Source organism: Calypte anna, chromosome 4A (genome assembly GCF_003957555.1).
Source record: "Calypte anna isolate BGI_N300 chromosome 4A, bCalAnn1_v1.p, whole genome shotgun sequence".
Classification (NCBI taxonomy): domain Eukaryota; kingdom Metazoa; phylum Chordata; class Aves; order Apodiformes; family Trochilidae; genus Calypte; species Calypte anna.
In genome coordinates this window covers 43,310,862-43,332,270 of record NC_044248.1, presented here as the reverse complement: position 1 = coordinate 43,332,270, position 21,409 = coordinate 43,310,862, and the positions used below count along the sequence as shown (strand labels likewise).

Here is a 21,409-nt window from a genome sequence, read left to right as displayed (position 1 = left end):
TCCAAGTGACACTTGATGTCAGAGGATCACCAGCCTCCTGACAAAGCAAACCTTACACAAGTTTTATCCTTTGTGCAGGATGACCCTGCTCAGGGTGATACCTGGCTGCAAAGTCCCAGCTGCAGGTGAGCTGCTGGAAATGAGATCTCTGTTCATCCCAGGAGATGAGCCCAGTGTCTGCACAACACTCTGCAGCCTGCTCTGGTCTCCCAAAAGACAAGAGCTAGAGAACAGCTTAAACAATGTCTCCTTCAATCCTTTCCTTCTCAAATATCCATGAACTCCAGAACTGTTGCACAAGAAGCAGGCTAAAAAAAATTATAAACAAACCAAACAAAACCCCAACCCCCTTTCATCTGCAACTACCTTCTAACACTCTCCCTTCAGAACAAAATTTATTTACTTTATTTACCAATCTGGACATCTCTAAGGTATTCTTGGCCTGTCTCACTTTGTATTGAAATAAATAAACAAACCATTTCTTAAATGCCAGCCCTCAAACTGCACCCCTGCTTGCTTGCTGAGTACCTTTCAGCTGCTGTAATAGCAGGTAAGTGAAGTTAATACCAAAGAGGTAACGTGCCCACCACCTCCCAGCTCCTGTGGGCAAGCTGTTCTCCTGCTGAGGCTCTGGCAGCCTTGCCATCAGGAAAGGAAAGGTCCTTGCTATTAAGTGCTGTGTAAGCCAGAGGCATGAATGTTTAAAACAGACTCAGGATTTAACTCCACTGAAATATGCTGAATTTGAGCCTTTGCACAATTCCACAGCTCAGCTCCTTCTGAAAAGGCAAACCAAAAGCCACAGACTTGGCAGGAAAAAGAGGCAGCTTGCTCTGTTGGCTGTGTGGCTCTGTATGGGTAGCAAAAGATGAAATCCCTCTCCAGATGACTGATGAAATTAAATGTGAATAAATGCCAGGTAATTCATACTTGAAAGGATAATTTGAGCCACGCGTTGCTAAGGTCTCTGGTGATGCTCTCTGAACTGCAGAGCCTCTTCACTCTCTAACTAACACACTAATCTGAAGACAAAAAACTGCACAGAAATAATTCTACCATCAGAGTACATAGTACAGGTACAGCTTTATAAAATGGAACAAGCATCCTAAGGGAAGCTGTGTACATTTTTACACATGTTCACACTACTGGTAGGATTATTTATTATAGCTTTATTTCAGACACAAATGAGCAGGCATCACATCCATCACCAAAATACAAGAGATGCACGTTCTTGCCATTTCTGAAATACCATCACTTGAGTACAGAGAAGGAAAACTCAACAGTAATGACAAGAAACAAAAACCAAACCTTTACTGTCTTAACCACAACCAGGATTTCATTTTTTTTCAGGACATTAAGGCCAATGTCTTCTCTTACGGCTCTGCTGCAGAGCAGGGACAGCACCAACCAGATAATGCAGTCTTTGCCACAACTTTTTTTGCCAACATGTGCTTATTATTCTACCTTTCATGTTGCTAAACCTGGCACTCACATATGTAAAAGCTTGAGGATTAAAAAACTTTAAAAAGCTGCTGCTGAAGTCCACAGTCTTCTTGTGGACAGGCAGCAAAGCAACTCCTCATGGCCAGGGTCTCAGCTCTTTCTAAAATATTGCTCAAGAATCTCATTCTGATAATTCAGCTTGTGTTCATTTATTTATTTTTAACCCCTGTGAAGATTCCCCAGCTACTCTGAGGTCTCCTTTTGGCACCTGCATGGCATTTTAGTACCTCCAGTCTTCAATTATTCCATCAGTCCCTTCTAGCTTGTCTCCCATTTGATTTCATGGAAAGTTACCACTTCCAAAACACTGCTGTTTGCCTACATAACTCTTTTCTAGTGTTTAGACCACATTGCTCCCAAGAAAGGACACCAACACATTCAAAAAGGAAGGATCTTTTTTGCCAGCCAAAGTGACTAAAAAGATGTTCCTCCCATTCTTATAGCTAGCACTTTCTAAACAGGTATCCAAGTGCTGGCTCCTGGTTCTCCTCATTGGACACTGTGTCTTAGCCCTGGCTTTGGAGATGGATAAACCCCACAGAAATGGGGATATGGTGCAAGCATCCTTCAGGGCACCAAGTCCATGTTCCTTCTCTGGAGCCCAAATAGGTTCTTGGTGTGCTGGGACTTGCTTTGGGAAGAGCTGGCACAGAGCAAGCAAGCTGTGAGGATGGGCCTTGCACAAACAGATGTTCCAGTCTGGGAATCAAATGCATACAAAAAAAATCTGAATGTGCTGAATTACTGAATATTCACAGCTCTGAGGAGTGCTGACCAGCAAAAATTAGATGTCTTAAGACACAAGTTCTTGCTGGAGACAGACATATTTGCTACTGCTACATGAACGAAAAGGAAATTTAGGATTATTAAAGTATTAGGATTATCTTTGCTCTCAGAAAAGAGGAAAAAACCCTAACTGATTTAACTGGTAAATTATTTCTGACCAGCCACAACTGTTTTAAATTAAGATGCTTATTGGGAAACATTACCAAGGTAAAAGTGTTTATCCTTGCAATGAAGTCCTAGAAAGTGCACCTGAGACACAACAAACACAGGGCTTCACTGATGGGCCCTTCACCCACAGGTCACCAACAGAAATTTATGTACATGTAGTTATTTTCTTGGGAGAAATCAGATAATGATTTCTAACAGTTCACTAAGTTCAGAAGCACCTCAAGAAGTGCCAGGTGCTTTTTAAATTGATGTGAGGTCCAATTCCACTCACTCCAAACACCTCGCTTTGTTCAGGTGCTTCTCCTGGAATTTCCCTCTTTGTGGTCAGAAAATGAAGATAAAGGAATGTTTTGAACCTTAAAACCCAGCTCTGGTTTTGTTCATTTTGAGCAGTGGTTTAATTCTCCATATCTTAGCTATCTGCTCTCTCAAAAATGGTTGGTATGTACCTTGGGATACTCAGTTAACATTTAAGCCTGGATGTTTTGAAGTGGGACTGAGCAGGGAAGTAATTCCAACAGCTCATTTACATAACATTATTAACACCTTGCAGTTAGTCTTTACTCTGATTGTAATATTCCCAAGACAGTGGTGAAAAGAAGTCCCCCTAACACTGGATGGCCTTTCTGCCTGCCTTTCAAGGAGAGTTTTCTTACATTAGTCATTCTTCCTTACAACCCCTTCCTGCAGAACCACTTAGGCTCTAACTATTCTTTGGATTTAAAAATAGCCCTTCTGTTTTGATCATTTAGGTTTCTTTTCACCATGGCCATAAAACTTGTTTGAAAGTGAGCATGGAGAGGTTGCTGCTCTGGAGCCAAAGCCCTGGAACCGAGCAGAGGCACAAGAAGGAAATGTTATCAGTTACAGAGCTGAGGAAAGAAATGTGCCATATCAGATAGTGCAACGTGCAGAAATTTGTTATACTGAGGGAAGAAATGCTCAGGAGCTGCCAAAAGGTCAAATGGAAAAGAGGGTGCAGCTACAGGATAAACTTTTGGTCCATGCTGAGAAACCGTGCTTCATCCTATCTATAATTTTGACCTTTTATGTTTTACCTGTTGTAAATTTTTAGTCTTTCAACCTGTGATACCTTGCTTAGAAGTAATTTTAAAGATACAAAGCATGCCCCCTTCAAACAGTGGAGCTAACCCTGGTAAAAACAAATCACACCCGTGAAGGACTGAGCTCCTGGGTCAAAAGCTCCATGGGGCAAGGACTCCCATTTCTGCTGAGTGCTTTACACAAACACTTTGCTCCTTTTCCCTCTGCTTTATCAAATGTCTTCCACCTACCTTATGCAATTTCTTCCTCTGTTCTGAATGATAATAGCTGATATTATATAGTACCTTTCATCCAGCAGAATCCCAGATGCTTTGCAGCCCACAGACAAGGATTATCACACCCACTACCAGAACTCAGCTGGGTCTGGGCTCAATGGTGTCACCTCTATACCAGTTATCCCACAGCACTCAAAGGGTATTTCTTTTATTTTTATTTTAAAGCTTACATTACTTGTGATTAGTACCTTGGACCAGCTACTCGATTTTTTTTGGAAAGACTCCAGAACTGCAACAGCCTTGTGTCTAGGGGAGCAGAAAGTGGAGCCAACAGATGGATAGAATAAAAGATCACTGTGTGAGTGATGTGCCAGAAACATGCCCTGAGATCAGGCTGGGGCTGTTCACCCCCACAGCCTCCCCAGCACCACGGCCTGGCAAGAGCTGGTGCCTGCTGGATGTGCTCACTCCCTCTGCTCCACAAAAAGCCACCCCCCAATATGCCAACTTGCATTTTTCACCATTTTCCTCTCCTTGTCACTCCTTACTGACTGTGCTGAGCTCATGCCTGAATGCACACCTCTACACCCTGCTACTCTTAGAACAGAAAACTGCCTTCCCTTTCAAAAGCATTCTTTAATCAGGGTGACAGGTGAGGAGAACCAGTTATGTGACCAAAAAAGTAGTGACTGGAGAACAATACCTAGAAAAAGGAATAATAAAAGCCAGAGTTCAGGTATTTCCTGGGTGCTGGCAGAAGACAGCACAACTCCCAGTGAAAAATTACTGCTTCAGAACAGAAAAACTAAACACAGGTTAGAATTTGCTAAATATCTGTGTGCAGGTTTAGGAATTTTAAGGGGTTTGTGCCCCAGCCATTAGCTATTTTATTTTGTTGTATGGCTTGCTACTGCCTGTAACTGGTAACAGCAACTGGAGCAGATTTTGGCAAACTGTCAGACACCTGAAAGCTGAAGGGAATCCACTTGACCTATTTCTTGTATAGAAAACACACAGAGAAATGAAGACAAAACTCTGCTTGTCCAGGTACAGCTTAGCTCAGTGGAAGTCTCCAGAAGATACAAATGAAAAATGGCAGTGAAAGCTTCACCTGCACAACACTTTAAACCTGTGGAGGCAACCCCCACACTCCCAACTTTTCCAAGGATCCAGCATGGTCACTCACAGCCACAATCTATCTCACAACTCACTGTGGAACTGACTGGGGATCAAGCACATGTGGCTCAAAAAAACTCCCCAAAACAACCCAAACCCAATAATGACTGAAATGCTGACTGCAACATGAGACTAAACCCTGACTATATTGATTTTTGGCAGGTGGGTGAAAGAACCTTGCAATTCTTAAATTTTTAGAGCATCTGCACTTGGAACAGTGCATTTCTGTTTGTAAAATGAGCCAAAAAGTTCTGTTAACATTTGCAACTGAATTTTAAAATTAACTGATCAGGCAAAGGCAGTGTTACTGAATCTTATTTTTAAGAAACTTCTCTTCATCCTATAAATATAACATTGGCAAGATAATTCACTGTTCCGTTTACAAACACATTATAAATAACTCAGATCCTTGGGATTACATATTTTTACATCAATATGGCAACAGTGTACCAAGATATGGTATGTAGGATGAAACAGCAGTATGTGTTTTCACATGCTGCCACCTTCTCTAGGCAGAGGCACAGCCACCTATCACAGGACCTATATTGCTTCCAAGAGATAGAGGGTATTCTCCTGACTCAGAGCAGGGGGAAGTCTGAATTTTCCAGAGAAAGGAGTCCAAAAGCAGCTCAAAAGCTGCTGCACAGGTTTCTGCCTAGGCATTCAGGGACTAAATCAACTATAACCTGGATTAACAAATCCAGATTAGGCTTTATTTGATGACAATTGTGTACCTCATCCATCAGTTTGCAAAACTAAGCAGTGACACACAAGTAAGAAAAAAATCCAGTTTGTTTTAGGACAACTGGAATAAAATATTTGTGCTTGGTATTTGGCTTGCTAAGGTAAAGACATTGTCATTTGACCTCCACGTTCTATAACCTGATATTGGAGTCTGCCCAGGTCTCAGGACCTTCCACAGGGCAACTCTGCATCCCTTCTCTGTGTATTCAGGTGCTGCAGCAAAAGTCAGAGATCATGCACTCCGGTATGATCTAAACAGAAACCATTAACCCTCTCCAGCCCAGCATGCTAACTGCTGGGGTTTTGTCCCATTTTGTCCATTCTATTTAGCCCTTCCGTTTCTGTAAAGTTTTGCATTGAGGAGACTCAGATGAAACAAACCTAAAAATCAAACTACACTATGAGTTATAACTCATGTCTATTCACCCTATTTAAAGCTGCAGAGCAGGCTTCCTGCCCCACTGCATTTGTATGGCCACTGCTTAGCACCAAGGGCTGATTTCCACCAGCTTTCCAGCTCTGACAAGTAGGAGTGGGCTGGATACAGATCAGCCTTTAAGTAAACACCAACAGTGACATTATTGTGGACTTCTTTTTGCTCACATGTGGGATTTGCTAAGAGCTCCAGTATTCCTGAACTGCATAAATTTTGGTGCTAAATATACACAATAGGCTGCAAGCAGTTCCACAGCCAGAAACAGAAAGCAGGAACTTACTTCAATGCTGAAGTACCCTCTGTCCACGTAGTCCCCCAGGAAGAGATACCGTGTGTTGGCAGGAGAGCCTCCCACTTCAAACAGCTTCATCAAGTCAAAGAACTGCCCATGGATGTCTCCACAAACTAGAAAAGGAAAAGATCAACAGTGTTAAGCAGCAGTGCTGTGTCACAACCTGCTTTGGCTCCTCTTTGCTTTGCATCTTCTACCCATGGGAGGAGGAAGAGGAGAACTTCTCCCCCTACCTCTCCTCCCCCCCAAAGTTTAGGGCCAAGTCCAGGCCTTTTCTGGCAATGATCCCTAACAAAGAAAATGTTAACAGCCTTGAGTCTGTAGAGTGCTCCCTTCAGTGACTTGAAAATAAATAAGTATTTTAAAAATCGGATTTTCAAACTGGAATGGTGATTATGAGAACCAAGGATTCAAGATTGACCTTATCTTGCAGCACAGCTTCTTATTAACTGCTGGCACAAAATTCAGCAGAGTTCAGATGCTCTCTGTGCTGTAATGGGCTTCTTCCATCACAGATGCACAAACCTCCCATTTATGCTGTGGAGAAGCTGAATTCACAGCTCCCCACAGATACAAAAGGACTACAGAGAGCAGCTCTAACACCAACTCCAACAAACTTCCAGTGCAAACAGTGTTCAAAAGTTATTCTTTCACCCCAGTCCAGTGTCACATTATATTTTCTACTTGCATCACTTTTCTCTGAGTGCATACACTGAGAATTTAATAGTAATTCTACAAAAAAATGTAAAAATGAAACAAAAAAAGCCTTCCCCAAGCCAATGAAGCATACACATTCCCACTCCTGCCTGCCCCAGCTGCAGAAGAACACACTTGTGTCCCAGCCAGAGCTGTGGTGAAGGTGAAACTGGTAACACAATACATGAGAATTCTTCTGTGATAGTAGCAGGGAATTTCATCCATAAAATAGCACGTAATACCCTTGTCACCACTTTGTTACATTGAATTATCTTCTTCCTAGCTGATCCCCCTCCCAAGAGTTACAACAACCTTCATGTTTCCAGCCATCAACAGTTATAAAACCCTAGGAATAATATCTGCCATTAATAATGCAAAAGAAAATACTATTTAAATCTCCGAGGGGTCTCACACCGCCTCTGTTTCACCATAAAAAAATTCTGCACCTCAAAGGAATAAGGTTTCTTTGTTGGTTGGTTGGTTTGTGTAGGCTTTTTATTGGAACCTGTGAATGTACCAAGCCAACAGAGAGTGCTCACTGAGCTCCTCTGCACGGCCACTGTGGGCAGCTGAGGAACACGTGTGGCACGTTGATGGCCAAGCAATCTGCTCTCCCCACTTCCAGCAGGAGAGCTGGTTATATATTTAGTTATGTAACTGTACAGCTCTCCCAATTACCACCCGCCCCCATTTGCTCCAACTGCAAAAACCTGAAGAAGACTGAAAGATCTTTTTTTTTTTTTTTTAAAGGGATTTAACTTCTGCTCTTTCACTAACGCCCGAGGAAAGAGGATTTCTTGCTGTTGGTGGTGGTGTTATGAAGGTTTAAACACATTGAGGCCATTACAGAGGAACCAGGAAGGTTAGGGAGCTTTCTCCAAGCAGCTGTGTATCCATGAATTTGTCACAAGCCAGAAAAGCAGAGAGCAAACTAGTGAAGAGGACAGAAAAAAAAAAGATGCAGAGCCCTGCAATCCCCCAACTTGCAGAATTCTGAACTGGGCTAAGAACCAATACTTGATAGACATTCCAGGCACTTAGCACACAGCAGCCTACTCCTTTTATACTTGAAAACAGATGCAGAAATGTAACCAGAATAAAAAAGGAAAAAAAAAAAAAAAAGCTGAAAAGCCCTCAGACCTAAACCTTGCCAAGCAATTAAAGTAGTTCCAAAAGAGAAGCTTAAAACCAGCAGGTAAAAGCTGTGGGAGGAAGAGAAGACACTCAAAGCTAACATAAATTTAATTTAGAATGGTCAGATCCAAGAATTCCTACTGAAAGACTACAGTATTACATACAGTTAATCTAATCAGTATTTTGCCTGACACAGAACAGAACAGCTTTAGGATCTCTTGCCTTCTGGGTTTGAGTGTATGGACCCAAAGCATCCTTACAACCTAAGGACCATGTGCTCGGACGCTGATGGGAGACCTTGTTGAAAAATAAATTAAAGGGTAATTTTGTATGCATTATGGGAAGATACTCCATTTGTAGGGTGAAAGTAATTGCTTCTGAAGTGATAGTTCTGCCACCTTTCTTTTCCAGCTCTTATGAATCTCAAGACTGGGAGATCTCCCAGGCAGTCAGATCAGTGCTGGATCTGTCACTGGGGGGGAGCAGGAGAGATCCAGCACTGCCTCTGTACCCATCAAGGCACAGACATCCATCAGACATTACCTGGCCTGTCCCACACCTCCCCATGACAAAGGGAGAGCCTGGCAGTGAGTCTCTGTCCCACCAGAGAGCTTCCATGGCCTCTTCACATTGTCTCTTCAGAGCTCTCTCACACCTTCCCTTTCCTGACACAGACAAGGTACTGGCAGCACATTAATTATCCCACATGGATATGTTTGCTCTGGTCCAAGCATGACCCTTGGATCTCTCATCCCTTTAAATTCTTTAGACTTGCACAGCCCCTCCTTTGGTACTGGAGCTAGGGAACATGACAGGAACATTTTTCCATTAAAGAGCAACAAAATAAAAAACAGGGCAGTGAGGCACGAAATTCAATTCTTAATGATGATCTCCAGGATCAACATACTTATGGATTTAAAGTATGAGCAGAGGGAAAATAAAACTACACTTTGTATGTGCGTGGGATTAGCATCAAGAGCAGCTGTGTTTGTACAAAACAAATTTATCAAAAGGAGGAACACTGGGTGGTATGCCTCCTATTAGACATTCACATATTTTACTGCATCACTGGTTTCCCAAAAGTGCCATAAAGTCATGTCCTTTTTACACTCATCAATTTATGATAACAAAATAATCTGACAGATACTTGTCTCCCTAAAAAGTTTACTTAATTTATTCAGTGCTTTTCAACTGACTTGGGGTTTACAGGGATCAGTTCAGGCACCAAACTGATTTCCCATGAATTGGTTTATCTGAGCCTGCCAATAGTGTCCAGCTATCTAACTTCAATCAGGCTGAAGGAACATTTGTTGTTTGGGGTCTCCTTAAAAATGTAACTCTGTTCAGGAAGCTTTCAGGGGAGATATGGGCACCTCCAAAAGATTCAAGTTCAGAGGACTGCCCAAGCACTTACTGGGTAATGTTTCTGACTTTATGATGGGTTATGATGGGTTCTTCATCCACTACACCACGTTACACTACAGCACCAGAACTTTCCCAATGTAGCTGTCTTTAAAAGATTCTTTTATTATAAACATAGAAATTGGACATGAGAGAGATCAAGGAGTTGGGATTCTTTGGGTTTTTTAGAAACTGTCATCCTAATACAAATCAAATGATGTTTCTGATGGTTTCCCTGTGACACCATCTGATTGATGTCAAAGGAACAACCAACTTGGAACAGGGCCCATGGAGTACAAGCTGTACTGGCAGTAAAGGGAGACCAAAGCTTAGCAGTGGTTCTGCCAGCTTATTTACAGAAGACAGAGTGGTAAAGCAGTGGGTTAGATTGCAGTGCTTGCTGGCAGAAATAAAAAGTCTGGAAATGCTCTTCAGATACCTTCCTTCAGACAGCTAAATGCTCTTCACTACATACAAACTTAGTCCAGAGATTATTCTCTGAAGTTTCCCACTCCAGATGGATATTAAGAACAGAATTTATATTCACAGAATATTAAACACTGTCAATTCAAAAATTTCTTTATCTGCAAGACTTTGTATAAGCTGTGCTTATGTTTTCAGTTATCATGTATATACTAAATTGCTGTAATATTATACTCTGATAGTAAAATACCATGGGCATTTCAGGTGACTGCATTCCATGCATCACAAGATGATATTCCCATCTTCACATGTCACCAGGGATTAGGAGCAGATACGCAACACTCCCTCCCCAGCTTCAGACTGCAAACTCATACACATATGGCAATTAACAACCAAGCAAAGACACCTCCTAAAGCAGAAACCACCAGTGTGTAGGGAGCATTATTCATTGCTTGATCACTTGTTCCTTCCAGTCACTGAGCCAGGGATGTCTCTGCCCTGAGTGAGCTCCAAGGACTTCAGCAAACCAGCAGGCAACCTGCAAAACCAGAGGGAGACCAGCACCCTGTGGAGTTACACTGCAAGTTGCCAAGGGGTTTGCTTTGTACAAGGTTGAGGAATTCCACTTGTTAGCACAGATTTCCAAGAGCTTTCTGTTTTCTGAAGCCCTCAGTAGGTACAAAGCCTTCCTGAAAAAGAGATGAGCACACCATGTAAACCTGCAACTGCCTGAGCTGACTTGAGATGCTCATCTGTCCAGGTCTACAGGATAACCCTGTGAAGAGGATGCATACCCCAACCTTTTCTCCAGGCAAGTGGTTTGAGCAATAAAAAGTTACCAAAGGCTGCATGAAGAAGCCAGGTAAGGAAGGAGTACTTAAAAGCAGTACTGGACACACAAAGGCAAACAAAAGCCAAACCAAAGCCAAAACTAGATGAACTCCAAAAAATATGATGGCAAATAACTGCAAGAGCTCTATGCAATAATTTCTCAAGAGCTTAAAGAAAAACTACTGCATTGCTCCTGAAGGGCTCAACTATTGATCAAAAGGCTCTCATTTTCTCCAAGTTTAAGAACAAAGACAGATATGTCACCTACCTGATGTCACAGCCTTTGATCACAGTGAGCTTTGTTTCCAAGCTCAGGTGTTTCTGAGGAACATTGCAAACTGACACAGCAGCACAAAATACTCAGAAATCCACAGTTTTGTTCCAGACATTTCTGATTTTTTTTCTTCAATTTGCTAAAGATTGAGCACTCTTCTTTCTCACTTTTTGGAGAACTAAGAGGTAGGAGAAGTACAAAATAAAAAACTTAAGTTTTTATTTGTAGCTGCAGACAAAGCCCTACTCAAGGGGCAGACTCAGATGTTATTTTACATACATTGTTTTCTTGTCATGCAGCTCTGTTTCTGTTTATAAGGGAGATGCTTGAAGAACTTGCAGACCTCATTACTCAGAGTCAGAATTCAGATCTTCACTGGGTAACTCATCCAAAGCAAACAGCTACTAGACTCAACATAAAGAGCTTTCATATGAATGTTTGTTATACCAAGTTTTTGTTGAGCAACTCAGCTCTGGATTTCCGAAGGAAGGATGATCTCATCCATATTCATATCTTGTTATCTAACATGATTATAATAGGCTTTCATCTCTCTTTTTCCCTTCAATCACTGCATGCACACTGACAAGTTTATACTGCCAGAGTGAACTGACATGCACAAAAACGTGCAATTCCTTCTTTTGGTAAAAGCCTGCTTCACCCAAGAGAAAGCCAGAAACCACCAGACACACAAGTTCAGCAAAGCAAAGCACAAATGGACCATCAGTGCCACATCTGAGTGTTGTTTGGCTGCTGACTTCCCTTGTTTGTACTCCCCCCCCAAAAAAAGAGAGAGAAAAAAATAAAAAGATTGGAAAAGGCAGTTTTCTGTGCAGCACAGAGGACACACGGTGTTCTGCCCTGCCAACACTTGTAACAGTGGTGTCTGTAAAGATCAACCCACTCTCAGTCCTTGTAATAGAAGTTAGTTTTCTCCCACCATCCCCTGAAGGCAAGAACAAATTAATGGCATCTGATTTGAAGAGACAGAGTGAGAAAGAGTAGAGAAGGGAAAAGACATAGGAAAAGACCTGCAGGACAATAAGCATTAATATCCTTTGGTAAAGGAAGCAGCAAAAAACCCACGCAGCAGCAGGTCCTTCAAGATGTGAAGGCAACAAAAATATTTTCAGCACAAAGATTTTAAAAATGGCTCCACAAAATTCCTTTTTGTGTCACAGAACTACTTGCAGTGTCTCAAAACAAGATAGAACCCCTGCAGACAAGCCTGGCCAGCAGAGGAACACCTTCCTATATGCAATACCAACAGCAACAGATTCTCAAGTGCTGTAAAACTTCCACTGGCAGAGAAAAATCCCTTCCCTCCAGGCTCCTGGCCCTAGCTGAATTTTTCAGGAGAATAAGTGGGTATTGCAGCAGTGAGATGCCATATAAAAACTTCCCATTTTAGGCCAAAGCAACAGAGCAGACTTGAAGTAAGAAGAGGATGGAGACCTCGTGAATATTTCACAGAGCTTCTACAAGATCAGGAAGGAAAAGTGCTCTCATCACACACATATACCAGAAGATGCTGAACCACACCAGAGGAAGAGAAACAAAACCATCCCCTAAAGGCACAACCAACTCACAGCCCATCAAGGAAACCACTTGTTCTTCCCCTGCCACCCTCCAAACACTCCGTGGCAAATGGCAAAACAAAAGTGCTGTCATCATCTCCTCTTGATGCACACTCAGTATCAGGGAGCAATGTTTATCCCACAAATCCCAGAAGCAGAGGATTGGTTGTGAGAGAAGTTCTTCACTGGGGTATGGGTAAGGATTTCCAGCTTGGATGCTCAGATCAAGGTTATTTTAGAGCAGCAGAGAAATTCCCTTGTCCTCATTTGTACAGAAGTAAAAAAACCCCAAAGGCCTGGGGAAGTTCAGTAATTTCTAAAGTCATGAGTTTGGTGAGTAGGAGGGCAGGAACAGCCAGAGGGGGAACAACATATTCTCATATTTCTCCACCTGATTCAACACATCAGAAGGAGAGAGCCCTTCCAGTGAGGAAGGAAGTTGCTCCACAAGAAGCAGCCACAGTCTGACTTCTCACATCATGATCCAAACGAAATGTAGAGAAGGGGAAACGAGGCAAAAAAGGGATTTAGAAGGGAAGAAGCTCAAATATGCTCAGCTTGGGAGAAAAGAGAAGCATGAACTTCAATGCTGTGTTTCATTCTGGGAATAGATTTTATTTGCATAGATTGGACCACAATATTGTTTATCTCTAACATACAGCTTATTAGAATTATTTTTGTTTACATCTTTCTCACAACTCTGATTGAAGAGCCCTCCATCAGCTTTTTGCTATCCAATGTATTTTCAGTCAGCAATTTGCAATTACAAGAAGTTCATAGCCAGTCCCTCACAATTTCATCTCATAAAGTAATTGTTATTTAATTCAACTCTTAGAGTCAGGTTTCCTTGCAGGGAGCATTTCTCTCAGCAGTGCAATTCTCAACCTCAGTAACGATACTGGTACCACTATAGGGATAATATTGATAGTTACATAAAGTGCAGAGAAGCCCTTGGTATTTACAAGGGTTTGGTGGGTCCTCTCCTTGTTTGCTCTTCTTACTGTGCAATTTTAGAACAATATTACCCTAGCAATTCAATTACCAAGCACCCAACAGTTTAAAAGATTTAATGTGTAGCAGCATTAACGTGTTGAGCGTTAGTACAGGAATGCCAAGCATCTAAAACCTAACTATAAAACCCAGAGACTTCCATTTTCACATGAAGATAACTTTTGTTGCCACAGTTTTCTCACTCTGGCCCATTGCAAACCTTCTTCATCCTCCATCCCACCCCTCTCAGTGTCTGACTGAGGATCAGAACCATTATGACAAAACACATTCTCTTTCCTTCAGCACAACTATTTGTCTTATCAGTGGTAAAAACATTTGCTTGACACAAATGGATTTGGTCATTGCCTCTGGATCTATAGCACTCTGCCTGCATTTCCCAGGACCAGATGTTAAGGGAAATAAAAATTCTCTTTCTCAAAGGCCTGGGCTCTTAATAAGCAACTGGCAGGACTGACATGGGGACTCCCATGCACCTTGAGGTGGAAGGAGCCAGCACAATCACCTTCAAGAAAAACAAATAGGGAAAACAAACAATCTCTAAGTTTCCCATTTCTAGCTTAAGCCACATAAAATGACTTTTTAAAATTCTAAACTCTGAATTCTAACAAAACACTATGTTCATGCAGTGACTGAACAAGTTGAGCCTTTCTTTCAAGAGGAACTTTCCTCTTGCTCTGCAGAATGACTCATTTTTCAGAAAGAACATTGTCTACTTTTGGCTAAGAGAAAATATGTTATCAGTTTAATTCATTCCAGAAAACGTTCTTTCCAACTACAACTACTCCAACACTAACCTCTAATCCAGCCATAGTTTAACTTCTGCCCTGACAAAGAAGAAAAAGAAAGGATCTTTCTCATGATATTAGACCAATTGCATTTATTTTCCTCATCTCTCCAAACATGTGCTTCCTACACCCTTGAATTCAACTCACAACTTGAAGACAAGGATCATGACAACATTTATGGTGGAAAATTATTGGGAAACATTGTTCGAAATTTTTTGGGAAAATTATTTGAAAAGCTCACAGCTAGAGCATGCCTTTTACTTTAAGCCCTCTGTCTAAAATGTAATTAATCTGTGGGGTGCTTCTGACTCCTCATGAACACTCAAGTTCAGCCAGAAATGCCACTTTCTACCACCTCTTCCAGGCTGTGAGGTTCCATCCCACATCACATGTTTCTGCTCTGGAAAGCTGGGCAATCTCTGGTCAAAGTCAATGAAAAAACAAGGCAAGTGCTCCAAAAGCACAGGCCCTTATCAAGTCAACTTCTGGGACTCACTCTGACCATAATCCTGCTCTAGGACAATGAAATAATCAACTAAACCAGTCATGAATCATCATGGCAGATGAACACTCATTAAAACCAACAAACAAACAAAAACGAACCCAAGAAACTTGTACTAAAAAGCCAACAACAAAACCAAATGAAGAGAGTCAACTTTGTCACACATTCAGGACAAATGACTTAAACCCAGCATTTTTCCTCATTCTCTTGCAATAATATGGCTATCATTGGTAAGGAAAATAGCCAGAAAATAAGACTTTATTGTCTTTTTCAAGTAATGATATTTTTTGTCTGCATCTGTGTTCATAAGCCTTTATGGCTCAACTGATACTGCGAGTTTACATTGCTGCTGATTAAAAAAACCCAAAAAAACCAAAGAGAGAAATTTTCAAGAGAATAAAAACTGGTACCTATTGCCTAAGAGAGAGCTGATATTACCATTATTCACACCGTGTCATCCAGAAAGTTTGGACTGTAGTAGGTGGCAAGAAATCACAACTCCAGCCCAAGCCCAAGAGATCTTCACCATGACAAATAGGTCAGCTCAGCCTTCCCTGATTGATACTTCATTCAGTCCTTTATTTGTGTCTAATGCCCTTTATTTTTTATAATAAAAAGGTGTATGCAGCTTAACTAAGTGGTTGCTTTAAAGGAGAAGAACAGCTGACATGATATCTTTTACACTGAAGATACATTTTCATGCTGGAATTTCTATTATTGCTTATTTTCTGCATATTTCTGCCTATTCTGTTGCTTGCAAGCAAACAAGAGGACTTATTCTCAAAGAACATGTTGCCTTGATTTCATGACACAAAATCTGTTGGCCTCATTATAGATTCCTCCATGCAGCACAGCTTTTTATTGCTGCTGCTGCTTCTCCCTTGGATGGGTGAGTACAACTGAGGGGTCAAATCTGGCTCCCAGCAGCCCAACAACTCAAGGAAAAAGTTCTCTCTCTCTCTCATGGTTTTGTTACTGTCAAGTGAAAAAAGTGTGCTGAGAAAAAAAACCTATTTGCACTTCAGGGACTTTTCAGGCTGCTTGCTGCTCCCTCTGGATCCCACTTGCACTTTTATTTGAAGTGACTCCAAGGCAAAAACCATACAGGCACATAAAGAAATAAAATTTTCATGTATTTTTATGTTTGTTAAAGCTTGCCTGTGCTTAACTGAAACTGGAGAAATTGCTTGGCAGTCTCTTTTTTTAGTCTCCTTCATCTGGCCAAGTAGTGAAAAAACCCCACCTCCTCTTTGATCACAAGTGTATTCATTAAAGCCAAAAGTTTTCATGTAGTCTGAAAGCTTTATAAGCTGTTTTCATTGAAAATTGTGTATTAGTCTGCATACATAGATCTATTTGGAACTGAGATACTTACATTACTGAACTTTATAAAGAAAATGCATTAAAGACCTTCAACTGACAATTGTGTATCTACCACAAATAGTATGTTAGAATGCCAAAAAAGATGACCAACATTTTTAAAGAAGCCACCTCAACAGAAGCTTTTTATAAAAAAGGAAGACAGATCAGCATGACTAAAAATGTGAGGCAGTGCAGATAGGATCTTATCTCCAGAAAACATACAAAGAAGGTAATCAGGTTTCAGAAGATGCTAAGTCACAATAAAGAAAAGAATTGTGGGTCTTTTTGGTGTCCAAGAGAAGCAGGGATATCTATGGATCACAAGAAGCAGAGCTGATGAGCCTGCTATGAAAACACACAAGTCAAAAAGAACAGGCTGTCAACCCAGTTTTCTCCTTTTTCATGCAGTCTCAGACAACACACAATTCTAAAATACAGTAATAATAAAAAAACCAACGTTATTTCTCTTTACCCAAAAGAATGCCATGCCCAGCTAGGAAATATTTGAGGTTTTCCATTAAAGAAAGTAAAAAGCTATGTAACAAACAGCTAAGATAGGTATGAAAATACTGATAGGGAAAGTAAGTGTACACTCTCTGGAATAGCATCTTCTCCAGACTATGAAAGCTGAAATTCATGTCTCCAACTATAGCTAAGGCCAGCAGACAGTGCCACCCTTCATAAACGTCAGTGCTTTGTTCAAGAATTTGTTCAAGGTCATGCAGCAGTCAAGAAAGCTGGTTCCACTTCTTTATTTTTCCCCCTGTAAAATCTGTCACAATAAAGTTCTAGTAGAAGTATTCATATATCCCTACTAAACCCAACCTGTTCAGATGGCAGGTTCTTAGGGAGCCATCAGTAGCATCAGTGACAAGAGGATCAGCTGTGGTTTGCGTTGGTCACTGATTATTAGTATTATTATTATTATTCACTGTACTCCTTGGATCAGGTTGTTCCTTGGCTACAACTGAACACAACAGCTTTCTTACAGAGAATCGTGGCAACTAAAGAATGTCTTTTTTTGCCACCTAAAGAAATTGGTGGGCAATTTAGACCCCAGAAACTTAATGACATTCAGCAGTCCCTTCATGATCAAATCGTTATCCACTGAAAACCTGACTCACTTAGATCTCATTTCCAGGCTACTGTCAGAAATCTTTGCAAAAGAGAAGAAAAAAATCTCCATATAAACTGCTTGTTTTCTGAGTAGTGAGTTTGGAAGTCAAAGTTAGTAAATATGATTATCTTACTTGCCTTTCTTTAATGATGGGGTTATTTCAGGCATACAAGGGGATGTTGTGGAACATCAAGGGGGTTTCACACCTCTGAACAGCTATTACAAAACAATCATTAAGAACTGGACAAAGAGCCCTGGTTAAAGATGACTTTCAGCCCCTGACCATGGATGCTCTCCTCATGTAGGCTCACTGAGCAGAAAATTATATAAATCATTACAACAGCAGGAAGCAGACTGCAACATTTAAAACTCAATTAGTGACAATGCAAGCAAGTGGCAGGCTGCAAATCTCAGCTTCTCTCTTGAAAAAGAAGAAAAAAAACAAACCTAAAAAAATTCAATAGAAGAATTAGCACCAGCCTTCTTTGCTACTTTATTGTGCTGGGAAACCAGGAAATCTTTTGCTGTTGTAAATTACAACATTGAAAAGTTTATTGGGTAACTTAAAAAGCCATTTCTCTTTCCTGTAGGCTCACTTTAGCTTTTCATCATTCTTCTGTACAGTATTCTAATATTCATTACAGGCTGACAGAGCTTTTTGAGTTGCTAACCAGTATGAAGTCACCCTGTTAGCATTTGTTAGAAACAGAAAGCTACTTCATGCAAGAGCATAACTTGGTTCTTAAAATGCATTTTGATTCAGGAAACCTGTAGAAAACAAATGTTTTGGAATTGCTAAGGATCAGAGAAATAGTGGAAGTGGTGGGAGAAGAGGGAAGAGCAAGGTCCAAGAGCTGGACGTGGTCACTTTACCTTTCCCTCCCTGTGCCACAAGCAAAGTGATCATTCTGCACATAGAATGGGTCATTTTCTGCATTTAGAATATATATATTAAAAAAAAACCAAACAACTATCTTTTTCTCCCAAGGCTGTGTGTATCTTAAGCTAAATACATATAAAATAAGCAAAAATGTTTCCCTCTGCTGCTTAGGTAACTGCAGGAGGAAAAGGGCTGCCTAAACCAAAATTAAAAGATATTTATTCAATCAGACTGTTTTGTTGGCCTGACTGTCCAGAAATTAAGGCAGTGAGGGGTGCAGCGTGGTAGTTGCAGACTTTGCAAGAAATTACAGAAAGAGCAACACTAAGGAAAACAAGATGTTGCCAAATTATAGCTACAGTTCTGAAGCCCAGGCACACTGTTCAAATTGCTCTGAATATGTGATTTACAGCTGTCCTATTTTTTCCTTTATTTTGCTCTTTCCCTTCTGCTTCATTTCACCCTACTTTTCAAGACATCAGGAGGAAGATGGCAGAGCTCTGCAGGAGGGAAGGGAGCAGCACAGCTCTCAAGGCCTTTGCTTGTTCTGAAATTTGGGCTGCATCAAAACCTGGGACACCCAGGACTGAGTCTCAGTTTCAGGGCAGCCCCACGTACATATAAGTGACAGGTCAAGAATAAATGAAACACAGAAAAAAGTAATGAATGAAAAAAAAAAAAAGAAAAAATTAATTCCTGAAGGGAATTCTCAGACAACTGCCATCATCTAATAATCCAATACAGTCCTTTATGTTTTAAATTATGTAAGCCAGAAAAAAAATCTGTCATTCTTAGTGGAATGGGTAAACAAAACCAGAGGATATTTTAAGTCAGAATCAAGTTTCACACTTAGTTCAATGCATTTTTTACAGCAAATATGGTCAGTAATCAGTCTAATGCTACCTGTAAGCATGAGTCAGAGACAGATTTTATATCCCAGAAAAAGAAAAGATTCTCCCTCATTGCTTTGTTCCTGTTATCACAGAGCACTTTATCTCAACAGACAACAAAAGAGATTCATGCCATTGCTTACATTTCAAACCATCAGAAAATCAAATGGGAAACAACAGCTTCACACCATACACACACAGGAGGCTACAGAATTCTCCAAGCCTCTAAACTCTGGGGTCCTGGGTTTTCAGACTTCACATATCAAGCAGAGCTGCATCAGAGTCTGACCTGGTATGAACCAGGTGTCCTGGGCTAAAGTCTGCACAAAAACCTCATCACCAAGAGCCTCCATCCCCTCTTCACTGGCCTCACACTGCAGCCTCCTTCTGCAAAGTCAGGGTGACAGGAGGTGACACTTTGACCATGTCACTGTCCCAACCAGTGTGGAGCCAGGTCAGCCTGCCTCCTGCTGCCAGGCTGAGACAGGGCCACAACAAATGTCTTCCTCCCCAGAAACCAGATGCATTTCCCTTATTTTTTGTTAAAAAAAACCCCAAAATAAAAAATTCTTCTTTAGACAGATTTTGTGCCATTGGTTTCTCAATGTATGGTGCTCACCATGCTGAACAGGAGTCAAACACTGGGTGGATATTCTGTAAGGGAATATCTGCTTCCACCTCTCAAATTTTAAGGGCTGTGTCAGTAAAGTGCAGGGGTAGAGACCACGCTACACTGAGTAGTAAGAGTTACATTAGTCACTAAATTAAGCAGTTTTGCAGCTTCCAATACAATACACTCAGCCTTCACCTCAGAAACTCATGCCAGTTCTCTCACTCCTTCTCACTTCAGCTTTATTTGATTTTTCCATCCAACCTAATTCTGTTTCTCTGCATGTTCAGAGGAAACAGTTCCTGGGGAGTTGGGTGTAGAGAGGGTCTGCCTGATGCTCATCCTACAGACAGGAATACATCCCACAGGCAAATTATCTGAGAAGGATTTACAGCATTTCTAGTTGCAAAGAAATAACAAGAAGTAAACAAAACTTGTTTTTCAGCTGCCTGGCCATGAAGAAGAGTTAAGGAAGGCATTCAGAGTACAATCTATCTTTTCCAACAAGCAGAATTTTATTTTTCTCCATCACCTCACCTTGTCATCTCAAGGGTTCACCTTTAGCAGGGTGACAGCTGAAGAGAACAAAATGAAGAGAAAAAAGAAATCTACCAAATTCAAGCCTAGAGTCAGTTAAGTCAATTTGTGTTTAGAGAGCAGAAGTCTACATCTCAAAATAAAACTGACTGTATAGCATAATAAACTAACTTCAAACCAGCAATATTATTTTACTTGGAACAGTAATGATTACACTGGGGATGACTGAAACTGCCAGAAGGACCTAGATGCTGTAATAAACAACATCTATAGATGTGAAATAAAGTGAAAAGACCTGTAAGATATGACTTCATTTTCATAAAGTAAAGCCTTGAGAACATCACTAGCATAATCCATATAGCATAAAGTATGAGGATTCAGTACTAACCAAGACAAGCTGAAAATGGACTAGAAGCTGAAAATTCTACTAGAAGTAGAATGGACTACTTACTACTACAAGGAAATGGGAAGTTGATAGAAGTAACCTCCTCATCCTTATATTTCCTTTGTCTAGGCACTGTGCCTCAGCTGGACATCCTAGCAATATTAGAGATTAACAGCAGTTGTCATGCAGAAACAGGTAAAAGCCCTGAAAAAGGAGGTAAATTAACAGAGATGGAGCTCCAGGCTCTGCAGCCAAGCTGGTGTGCATCATGTTGAACCAATGGCTTTTGGTTTCTCTACAGCAGATCCCTGCAACTGCAGGGACAAGGAGAAAACCTTTCCAGGTTTGAGCTTTCCCTGGGCAGGTGAGGGGATCTGTGCTGAGGGAGGCATCTACCTGGAGCACTGTGTCAGAGAATGCTTTGGGTTTCTTCCCACCCAGAGTTTGGCTTTTCAAGACCAAAGAAATCAAAGCACATGGTGCAGGGCTGACTGCCAGCAACCTGCCAAGCACCAAACAAGCATCCAAGTGATGATGGGAGAAGAATTTTTTCCCCCATCTTATGAAATGCTACCCCAGTAACAGCAGCTTTACAGAAATCTGGAGAGTGTT

General features: G+C 41.0%; 1 protein-coding gene across 1 annotated transcript in view; it reads right to left on the bottom strand.

The window, feature by feature from the left end:
* PPP3CA (protein phosphatase 3 catalytic subunit alpha) overlaps nt 1-21,409 on the bottom strand; it is a 136,765-nt gene that overhangs the window by 39,656 nt on the left and 75,700 nt on the right. Inside the window, exon 3 of the mRNA XM_030449764.1 lies at nt 6,374-6,498. Within this exon, the coding sequence (XP_030305624.1) occupies nt 6,374-6,498 (125 nt within the window). The remainder of the gene's footprint in view (nt 1-6,373; nt 6,499-21,409) is intronic.